At 39.4% G+C, this 12,255-nt stretch overlaps 1 protein-coding gene across 2 annotated transcripts in view; it reads right to left on the reverse strand.

The window, feature by feature from the left end:
* LOC129168461 (adenosine kinase-like) overlaps nt 1-12,255 on the reverse strand; it is a 142,808-nt gene that overhangs the window by 29,075 nt on the left and 101,478 nt on the right. For both annotated transcript variants that reach the window (XM_054753769.1, XM_054753778.1), the window contains exon 7: nt 6,380-6,550. In XM_054753769.1, coding sequence (XP_054609744.1) covers nt 6,380-6,550 — 171 coding nt within the window. The remainder of the gene's footprint in view (nt 1-6,379; nt 6,551-12,255) is intronic.

Consider the following 12,255-nt stretch of genomic DNA (forward strand, 5'->3'; position numbering starts at 1 on the left):
AAAAATGCTGAATTGACTTGCATTAAAAACATTTTTTTTTCTTTAAATCTGCATTTTTTGGGGAATTCTGCCCATCATCTACAATGCTTATGTGAAACATGACCACACATCTTTCACTTCTCTGCACGTGACACACCTATTTAGACTATAAAACCCTAAAAAACAACCTCCAAAAACGGCAACCATTGTTCTATTTACTCAATTGACCTGTATATAAACCAAGCTACAGTGACATTGTTATTGTAGCAGCTAGCATGAAAAACTATTTTTCTGTCGTAGTGAAGCAGCGCCTCACGCCACTACCAAGAGCTAGCGGGCCCACTGCAAAACAATGTGACAGGACACCAATCTGTAGTGACGAGGAAACAAGAACAAGCCTATGAACTGCAAAACCAAATGATCTGTAAAGTATTAGCCCACATTCCATGTTTTGTTTGTACACGGCTAGATGGACTGTGTTGGATATCATGTGCTATGCGCTCCGTGTATCACAATCAATAATAGCATGGTGACTTACACGATGCACAGTTGTCTGTCTGGTCCAGCTGGTCTGGGGTGTCTTTTCTGGGGTGTTCATTTTGGGTAGGGGGAAAAAAATTTCGACCACCGTAGGGTTTGTTAACGCTAACAATTCTTCGTTTGTTGTCTTGCAATGTCCTCCTTGCCATTCACACAAAGCCTTTCCATTGATGGATACACTGTACGCCACTTAGTGCAGCAGAATCACTCCGTTTCTGTCGGCAGGGTTGGGGAAGCTCCACACTGACACCACCAAGTCACGCCGGTGTCATGACAAAAAATGCCATGATTAGCGGCAGCAAACAGACACGCATTTGACACGTTGCTGTTGTTGACGGAAGTAGCGTTTGATCTGAAATCAATGCGCCCAAGAAAGATGTTCCAGTAACGTGTAAAATGACCAAAATACGGCAAAATAGTGTAAGTATTACATGTTATCATGAATGTACCTGTTACTGCATGGTCACAGCATGTATATAAAACCATACAATGTTTGTTCATAGGGCTTTATAGTCAAAATAGGTGTGTCCCCTGACATGAATTGTTAGATCTCTCATGCTAACTGTTTTTCTCTCTTTAGAACGCACAGAAAAGGTAAAAACATATGTGCTCATGTTTCACATAAAGCTTGTGGATGATGGGCAAAATGACAAAAAAGTGCAGTTTTCCTTTAAATTAAAGCATGCATTTGGTAAAGTTGTGATATTTGACATTTTTAACTGTATTAAAACAGATTCAGCTGTTTTTCTGCATTATATTAAAAAAATATTCATGTATGACGATTTAATAGCAGTTGTTGTGTATGATTTTTGCTGTACATATGAGGGTGGCACAAGGGTTAAATATGCCACTCAACCCTTTTCTGTGTTTTTAGGTGTTTTAGGTAGTTGCATTCAAAGACACTGGGACAACTTCTTTTCCTTTTTAAATGAAGCGTCCGATGTGAAAACTCGACCTCCGCTTTAATGCGACCAAATATAACGGCGCCCTTGCCTGTCAGTACATTACACACCTCTGGCGACGGCCATCTACTCCACAAGGGCAGTGGTGGATGGAGGCCCCGTTGTGGGTGGGCGGGTCCAAAAGGTTAAACAAGCGGCAACACATGGGGTGTATAAAATATATGTACTGTGATAGTGATCGCTAAATGGACAAGCGTGGGGGGGAGCAGGAGAGCTGAGCTGAGCAGAATGGCGTTAACCTCAGTCTGTGGGGACTAATGGAAGCGATGGCGGCGATGGAAGCGATTATGGCGGCGGCCTTGTCCCGGGGGAGTTAGTTATCAGCCTGATGGCCTTATCAGCACTAAAGGCCTCTATCACACGTCTCACCTCGGGCTTTAACACGGGGTAAGACCAGGATGACACACCAGCACATGCTGTCGCTCTCAAAGGAACTACACTTTTTATGAGCATTTTACCGTCCCCTCCAGTCACATTGAGTTGATTGTTATTTGTTATGTATTTGCTTTTGTTATATATTTTGTCACATTTTATTTGTCATTTATTTATTTTATTTTACTATTACTTAACGTAATTATAATCTTGAAAAAATATTTGGGATTTAGGATTTTACTGTATTTATTGTATTAGTATTATAATTAGATTTTTTTATTCATATTTTATTTTCATGTACTATACGTAATACTTACAGTATGTAGTTATTAGGGCTGTCAAATTATTACATTTTTAAATCCGATTAATTATGGGTTTCCAATTAATTAATCATGATTAATCACCATGTCATTTTCCTACGTGTTTTAAACCAGCAAAGAGTACATTTGGTACACAGGAAGTGAACAAACGTGTTGCAATTGATGTGAAACAAATGGAGGGGTAGTTGTAGGATTAAATAAACTGTGCCTCTTCCTACTCGTTTTTGGACATATAGTATTGTACTATGTGATGTATTCCAATGTAACTTGTATGCGTGCTCAAAATAAATTAAAACATTAGCATTACCATTGCCATGTCTGAAATATGCCCATTTTTACTGTATTTTACTGAAAGAAAGATGAATGACAGGGCAGGATTATATATATATTTGTATGTATTAACAGCGCCAAATTAACTGAAAATGTAAATCAAGTTAAGAGATGGCACACATGTCTGAAAATCTATTTAACACTGCTTTCTTTAATAGCAGAACATTTGAATCAGACTTTTAACTGTGTTATTATGAGCAATGAGGAGTTGCGTTCAAAGACACCACGTCACTTCAGCTGAATTCACGTTTTGAACGAATTTCTGGGATTTCCGAGCACTTAAATGCAGCAAATTGTACTTCCACCTTAAGAGCTACAAAGTGAGTGATAAGAATACCCACTTTTCTTTGTATTTCTGTTTATTTAGACCCGTACAGGCATAATAAAGACGTTGCTGTGATGTTCCGAATGTCCCTGAATGCATCTCGCAGTCTGTCTGGTGACAGTGAGGAGGTGTGGTTGCAATGAGGAACGGGCTAGAGGCGTGTTTGTTTGGAGTAGGAGGTACATACTGTGTATGGTGTTGGACTGCACTGCTGTTGATGTGTTCAGGTCAGAATAAAGTCATAAAAGAGCATCAAACTCTGTGTGACTCGGTGGGGGGCTACACTGTGCCGTCGTGTGCCATCTTAACAGAGCGCCGTGGCTTGCCATCATGCCTTTGCGTTAATTACGCTAAAAAACTTAATGTAATTAATATGGCGTCATATTATGAAATATATTAGTTACCACCGTTAACGCGCTATTTTTGACACCCCTAGTAACTATATTCATTTTTGTATTTATTGTTTCTAATTGATTTATTTACTTATTTTACTAATACTTAACATAAATATAATCATTAAAAAATATATTTGTGATTTAGGATTTTACTGTTGCCACATGTATTTATTATATTTGTTCATTTTTATTTTATTTTCATATACTGTATGTAATACTTACATTATGTAATTATATTTGTTGGTATTTGTTTATAATTTATTGATTTTACTTAGATAATTATTGAAATAAATATTTGTGATTTAGTATTTTAGTTTTCTTAGTTCTTAGTTCTTTTCACAATTAATCATGATATTCTAATCACTAAACTAGAAAGGTATGGAATTAGAGGGTTAGTGTTGAACTGGGTTAAAAGCTACTTAGCTGACAGGAGGCAATATGTGAAGCTAGGAGAACATACGTCCGAGGAGTTAAACACATCATGCGGCGTTCCCCAGGGGTCAATTCTAGGACCAAAACTATTCAATCTATATATAAACAACATCTGTAAAGTCCCAAAAGACCTAAAGCCAGTATTATTTGTAGACGATACAATCGCATTATGTTCTGGAGACAGCACACCAGAGCTAGTACAACAAATCACAGATGAACTAACTCTACTAAAAAGATGGTTTGATAAAAACAGACTATCCCTGAACCTCAGTAAAACTAAAGTAATGCTATTTGGTAAGTGTAAAAAGGAAACGTACCAGCAAATACATATTGATGGTGTACACATTGACAGGGCAAACGAAAATAAATTTCTCGGGGTTATAATAGATGAGAAGATGAACTGGAAATCTCACATTAAAAATTTAAAACATAAAGTGGCAAGAAACACCTCAATACTGAATAAAGCTAAATTTGTCCTTGACCAAAAAGCACTACATACGCTCTACTGCTCACTGATATTACCATATCTAACTTATTGTGCCGAGTTATGGGGCAATAACTATAAAAGTGCACTTCAGCCACTAACTGTGCTACAAAAAAGGTCACTCGGGATCATCCATAGTGCTGCTTACAAAGAACACACAAACTCTTTATTTATAAAATCACAATTATTAAAATTTGCGGATCTAGTAAACCTTCAGACGGCTAAAATTATGCATAAAGCAAACAATAACCTTCTACTCTTCATTGTGGTGAGTACATGGTCTGTACTCATTCATTATCAATCAAACACTTCTTCAATCATTCTATCAGTTATTATTAAGCCTCTAGCTTCCTTTTAGTAAGTAAAAACCTTGGTTATGATCGCACTACATTGTCATGTAGACCTACAAAGTACACTTGGAAGAACAAGAGGTGAATAAATGTATTGCAACTGATGCGAAACTGATGAGGTGTAGGATTAAATAAGCTTTGCTTCTTCCTACTCCTTTTTGGACATGCAAAATTGTGAATTGTACTATGTGATGTGCTACTGTTTGACTCATGCATGTTCAGGATTAAAACCATGAACCATAGTTGCCACTAAGAAATTTATAATTTATTATTATTATTATATATGTATTATATTTGTTGATTATTATTTTATTTCCATATACTATACATAATGTAATTTGATTAAATTATAAATAATAAATACAAACAATAAACATTATTTATTTATTAGAAATTTATTCATAATTTTTTGAATATCTGAGTCAACAGTTATTTTTAAGAATAACAAAAACATTGTGGCAATCCACAAATATGGCAGAAATGTAAAAAAAAAAAAATCTTTTTGAAATTTTTACAAAATGAAATGTATTTTTCTAAAATAAAGAAACATTTTCCATACACTGGGTGGGCTGTGGCTAGGGGATGGTCACAGGCAGTATCATCTCCCTGAATGTATTTTAAAATGTGTCTTGAAGCCTGCTTTTTTGCAAAGAGATTATTCCTCTTCATTCAAAAGAAGAACTCTTAAAATTAGCAATTATATTCTTGAGGTAACTTGATAACACAAAGCAGAACGATTAAATACTATGATCTGTGACATATTCCCAAAGAGCACAGACAGATACTGTATTAAGGAAGCTAAAGAGGCATCCGTAGGGGAGATTAATCCAGTAATGATCATTCCGTTTGTCTTAAATACCACAATCCAGACTCAACAATCCTTTCTGCCCTGTGTGTGCTTTATCTCCTACGCTCCAGAGAGCACGTAAGGCAAATGGCGGCTAATTTTATGGGCAAATCTATTGCTACTGTGAGCTTTTTTTTTCTTTTTTTTTTTATCCTTTACAGAAGGTAATCATGTCTCTCATTGGGGGCCATATTAACTGCGGCCATTAAAGAAGAGAAGGAAACGAGACACAGCACCCTGGTTTCAGTGTCAGGTAGTCAAATAAGACGACGCGGGAGGAGTCAATTAAGCCGCCCTCCTGGGTTATCACTCAACATGTTAGCCAATTAAATGAGGCAGAAATGTGGTTCTATTGCTGCCACCGCCACTACCATCTCCACTGGGACGGGACGGGGGGGGGGTGTTATACAAGGCTGCTGATGGGAGTTCTAGCTAATTACTGAGGGAATGTTTCACAAGGCAGAAGTTACTGACACTTTTTTGGGAACACAGTCATTAAAGAAGTACTATGACCAAGAGCACAAAAATGCTGATTCAGCTAGTAGATTCAGTAGTTTGTATTTAATTTTCTTTATTTTTCATGCCTTTTAAAAAAAATTCCTGCTACACTTAACACTGAAAAAAAAAAAATCAAATCTTATTTTTGGTCTGGGGTTCCAATATGGCCGCCATCACTGTAAAATGTGAGGAAACGCAGGCTACAAATGCCCAAAACAAACATGCTAACACCGCAGTATTATACTATACTGTATACTCCACAGTCTCCACTTTGCTGCAGTACTCCTCTCGAATAAAATGTGTCTCCTTCTTACCGTAATACAGTAAATGTGTAAGTAAATGATTTATATGGTGTCATTTGGCAACAGAAGTTAGCTAAAGGCATCACATGCAACTAACTAAAAACTACTAAACCATTTTATAATTTTCATGATATTTAGATGGCAAGAACTTAAAATTCCAACATTTTGCGACACAGTGCGTAATATTTATGCAACTAACTGCAAGGATTATATGTTTACGGATGAAATCTACAAACGACTTACCGTCTCGTTACCAAACAGGATGTCCACGTAGGGCATGACCTTCATCAGGCCTTCGTTGAAGAACTGGCAGATGAACGCCGCCGACAAGTTCATGCAGAAGATTTTATTGTTTTCCGATGCGTGCTTGGCCACCTTGAGCATGGATTCGGGGGACACGGTGAGGAAGAAGCCCTGAAAAAGGAGACCAGATCGCATTCCTGTTAGAAAATAACATGCAGTTTACAGAATTACCTGTTTAAAATGTCCCCTGAAGCGTTGCTTAAAGAGTTGCTTTTGAAGTTGCTTGAAAAAAAAAAGCAGGCTTATATATTAAAATAAATAATAGCCGCCATTTTAATTGTCATTTTTCATAATTTTTTAAATATTATCCATTTGGCCTAAATGCTTTTTAATCCCCCATCTTTGCAGATTCTTGCATTTTCACGGCTATAATTCTCACAGCGGCACGAAAGACAGATTTGTAATAAAGCAGGCTTCGCTACACATCTTCTAATAAAGCTCTACCACCTAACTGTCAGTTAGCTACAGATGTGGGAGCTATAAGTACCTCACCGAGCATGGTGTTGCTGTTAAACTGTGACTCACATAGCTATGCTAAATTTTGCATATCCGCCATATTTGTGTGTTTACCACGATAAATATCAAGTTTCTTTATTTTTCATGAATTTTTTAAAAACGATCCGCTCACCCAAATCGTTTTGTGGAGTATATTTGTGGAGTGTTGCAATTTATATCATCCTCACAGCCGTGAATGACAGCAGGCTTCGCTACACATCTTACAATAAAACCCTGCCAACTACCTGTCATTCAGCTACTGACGTGGGACCTGTGAGCTGTGAGATAATTTTCTTCAGTGAATAAGCTAACCTAGCATGATGTTGTTAAATGTGTAGTGTTAGCACTTTATCTCACATAGCTATGCTAGTGTATTTGTAAAAACGACGTCTTACTAAAAGGCCTTACTAAAAGGATAAGCGGGACAGGGGGACGGCATGGCTCAGGTGGTATAGTGGTCATCTCCCAACCTGAAGGTTGCGGATTCTATCCTTAGTCCTCCCGTGATTGTGTCAGAGTGCAACCCCCAGTTGCTCCTGATGCTGCGTCATCCGTAGGCATGGGCAAGCAGTGTCAAAGCGCTTTGAGTGTCTTGGAGGTGGAAAAGCGCTATCCAAGTAAAAGACCATTTGTCATTTACATCGTACAACTGTGGCACCTTTTAGCTGCTAATTTGTAGGTTGGACGACACTCTTGAGGGTGTTTTTCAGAGCACATGGCAACAAAGAAGGGGAGAAAATCAACCCCTCTGGCTGAGCTCCAAGGCTACAGGAAACAACATGAACATATCCGATGATAGCGCCAACAAAAGTCTCGTCTGGACTCTCCTTACTTGGAAACAAGAGAGGCAGGTCGGCCCATTGTGTGAATGAATACAAATCAGGTAAGAAAACACCTTTCGGGTTTTCAAGGTGGAAACCCAACACGGGGCACACAGAAAGCCTCCTCCTTTGATACTGATCTTCTTAACCTTGTTTTCCAGCCACAAGCTGCTCGGTCCAAAAAAACACAAAGGCACAGAGACAAAAGTTTGTGCTGGGTGTTACTTTTAATCTGGCTGGGAATCTTCTCATTAAAGCATGATGACATTAGTTGAAAAGCGTGTGAGTGAGCAGTCAATGAAATGTCACACAAGCAGTAAGACGGCACTTTCTCTACGTCTGCGGTTAGCACCTGAGTTTGCGCTCGCGTCAGAAGAACGTCTTGTACTGACACAAACACAAGGAAACCACGCTGGGCTGACGGCCCATCAGTGGCATTTTTCTTTTACTGTGTGCCAACGCATCAAGAGATTGTCTTTTCCGACACAAGTGGTTGAAAATGAACTGTCATGGTTAGCGCCGTGTTAGAGCTGATCAAAGCCCCAAAGCCCTGTCCAAGATCCTGAAGGGGGGTGGTGAACTTTTAAGATGGCAACACTGCGGCTACGAGTCGCTTCCTCCTGCCAGAAGCATGACGCCATATTTCCCAGAAGTGGAGCCTGGAAAGACATGAACTTATGTAGTGTATGTCTAAACAGCTGGTGCTTGAGCAAGAGTACCGTGGACTTTGACTTTGTGGCACATTTCAAGTCCTTCTGATTATTTCTATTGTGTAAAGTGGCAATTATTAGTAACAAATAGCCGATTAGAGAATCAGTCGTGCTAATGATATGACATGTCTATGTTGCTTGTGCGTGAGCAAGCATACTGGGGGCTTTGATTTGGTGGATTATTTCAAGTCATTTTTCAAATTTCTATTATATAAGATGGCGATTTTCATTAATAACGGCCAGGAAGAATGATTGCACTGACGACATAACACATCTATGTTGCGGTTGCATGAACAAGCGTACCGGGAGCCTTGACTTTGTGGATTATTTTGAGTGATTCTACTGATTTCTATCATGCAAAGTGTTTCTTATTAATAACTGGCGGGAGTAGTGATCACATTAAGTATTCAACATTTACTTTGGTCGTGCGTGAGCAAGGATTACTTTCCCCAAAGTATTTCTGTTAATATATAATGCATGGTGGTGGTTATAACTATGGTTATTAACTATAGGATTCGTGATGCTTGTGCATGACTTTGTAGCTCATTTCAAGTCCTTCTGTACATTTCTGTTATGCAAGGTGGAGGTTTTCATGAATGACTGGCGGGAGGAGCGATAACGTTAGCGCTATGACATTTCTATGTTTATATGACATTTGTATTTTGCTTGTGCGTGAACATGTGTGCAGTGAGCTTGGATTTCATGATTATTTCGAGTCTTTGTTTCTATTTCCAAGGTGGTGGAGTGATTGCATTGACGGGGTGACATGTCTACACCGTTTGTTCACGGGCCAACAAACCATGAGCTTTGATTTTGCAACTCATTTTAAGTCTTTTTGATTATTTCTATTATGCAAGGTCAATATTTTCAATAATAACTGGCAGGAGGAGTGTTTGCATTAAGTATATAACATGTCTACATTGCTCATGCATGACCAAGCATACTTAGGGCTTTGACTTAAAGGATTATTTTGAGTCTACTGCTAATATACAAGGTGGTGTTTTTATTAATAACTGGTGGGAGGAGCAATGGCATTGACAGTATGACACATCTATGTTGCCTGTGCATGAGCGAGTGTACTGTATGCTTTGGGATTATTTCAAGTCTTTCTCTTTATTTACATTATACAAAGTAACAATTTTCAGGAATAACTGGTGGGAGGGGGAGGTTTGCCATAATTATATGACATGTCTACATTGCTCGTACATGAGCGAGCATTCCTTGGGCTTTTACTATAGGGATTATTTCTAGTCTTTCTAGCTATTTCTAATATGCAAGTTGGTGATTTTTAATAATAACTTCATATCACATTGATGATATGACACAGTAGGCTTTGACTTTGTGGATTATTTCAATTCTTCCTGTTTATTTGTATTACACAGAGTGCCGATTTTCAATAATAACTGGTGGGAGGGGGGTTCGCATTAATTACATGACATGTCTATGCTGCTTGTGCACGAGCGTGCATACCTTGGGCTTTGACTAAATCGATTATTTCAAGTCTTTCTAGCTATTTGCATTATGCAAAGTGTTTGTTTTTATTTATAATTGGTGGAAGGAGCGATGGCATTGACGATATGACACGTCTATGTTGCTGGTACATGAGCAAGTGTACTGTAGACTTTGACTTTGTGGATTATTTTGAGTCTTTCTTTCTATTTCTATTATGTAAGGTGCCGATATTCATTAATAAGTGGCGGAAGGAGTGATTGCATTAAATATATGACGTGTTTTCTTGTGTATGAGCTAGTGAGATGAAAAAAAACCCTCCTTTGTTCAGCTTAACTTACATGTTCGTCTTCATTTGTGACCTCGCTCATGTTGCATGTGGGCCCCCCCCCACACCAATTATGTCCTAGTGTAACACTAAATCTCAGGTGTCATGTTTTTTTTTTTTTAAATACAAAAACACGTAAAAAGTCCTCCAGTTTCACAGAGTCGGAATTTATTATTAGGCTGACTTTCAGCCAGCAGGCTGCTGCATCAACTTTGACAGCCTTCACACAATATTGTGAAGGACGCTCCTTCAGCTTCTCCTGCTGCTTAAATGTAATCTGGCAGATGGGAGACGATTTCACCCACCTTCTCGCTCTTTTTTTTTTTTTTTTTTTTTTTTTGCCAGTACATTTCAAGGTGGGTGAGGGGAGAAATGTGTATCAAATTAAGTCTGCTTGCCTCCGAGCTGGCCACCCTTGTCTCCTCAAGCAATCAGCGCTTTGTTATTTTAGTCTCTCAAGCAAAACCTAACTGGATTCAATGGCTGGGCCAATTACCTGTAATTTTCCAAGCCGCTGCGCAAGCTTTCACCAGAGTGACTGCGAACACTGGGCCACTGTCTCACGCCCGGCAGTCCTCGTCCGAGTGTTTTCACTCAAAGTGTTCATGTCCACTTATTGACACCAGTTGGAAATGTTCACTTCTTAGCAGACAAACCAGGAAAAAAATGTGAATGCGCATACAGGTATGGCAATGTCCAGCATCATTGGGTTCTGCATGAAATGCACACATCATTACATGTGTGTGAACAGTGCCCATGTGGAGTAAGGGTGCACAAAGTCATCTTGCGACTTTTCCCGCTTTGGAGGTAGTATCAGAGCTGGAACAGAGGAGGGCCGGCACCTGTGTAGCCTCTTTCACACAGATATTCTGCAGAGATGCAACACTAGTGTACCTCAACAACTCGGGTAACAGACGTCGGAAAGTGCTAATTACTTTTGACACAACAGGACAGGACAAGTGAGTCTTGGCCATTGCTACAGTTTCTTGCTATTCCCTTTCACACAGCTGCTATTCCGCCTCTGTTATCTACCGATAATAATACTTCTAGAAAATTCACAGTGGAAATTTGTGTTGGTGCTGTTAACACACAATATTCCGGCTTTAATAGGCAGTGTGAAAGGGGCTTGTCAGAGTGTAGTGTGCAACAATGACTCAATGATTCACAGTGACAGCAAAGCCCCACTTTGTTGGGTTCTGTGTGAAATGCACAGACGGCTCTTAGGGGTTTGATCTTTATGCGAAAGAGGCTCATTGTTTTGTTTTATGCTGCAATGATTTATTTTGCGGCTTAGTGTTGGCATGCCAAAACAGTCTGCTCTGGATCTTTAGAACATTCCTTGGCGTTCTGACCGAACGACCCTCTAGGCCGCCAACACATTTTTGAACTGGCAGAGGAAGGGTTTGATCCCGAATTAGCGAGCCGCTACCGGCCTCACCTTCCATTAGCAACGATCAGTGCAATTTTTGCTTAGTGCTAATGATACAAATTAGCATGACTGATGACCACACTCATTAGCTTCACCACGAACAGGTTTGTTGAGCCACCATGCCCGACCGTCTGCTTCTTTACAGCCGGTTAGTAAATAATGGACGCCCAGGTTGTTACATCCTGATTTTGTGGCATGTTTACTTACATGATAACCCACCCCCTTCTTCAACTTCCAAGAGCGGCCTTAAAAAGACCACCCTTATGCTCTCCAGCACAACTGGCTTCCCCCCAACTCCCTTAGAAGCAGTGGATGAATTTCCCAGTTATCTGATAAGCTTGAGCGGAACATGATTCCTAATGGAAGCGAGGAAAGAAGAGGCAGATGTTATCGCCTCGCTCCAAAATGCCTCTTGGCCCGATCAAAGGCGCTCTGAGGAGGACGCTGCCGAAGCTCGCAGGCCGGCTTATCGTGTGTGTGCTGAATCAACTCAACAATTGAGTGATGCTGCTTTTCAGATTTTCTTTAATTGTCTGTTTTGTGCGCAGGATATAGGTCACAGTTTTATTTTTTGTGTAGTTATG

The sequence above is a fragment of the Dunckerocampus dactyliophorus genome, chromosome 2 (genome assembly GCF_027744805.1).
Source record: "Dunckerocampus dactyliophorus isolate RoL2022-P2 chromosome 2, RoL_Ddac_1.1, whole genome shotgun sequence".
Lineage (NCBI taxonomy): Eukaryota > Metazoa > Chordata > Actinopteri > Syngnathiformes > Syngnathidae > Dunckerocampus > Dunckerocampus dactyliophorus.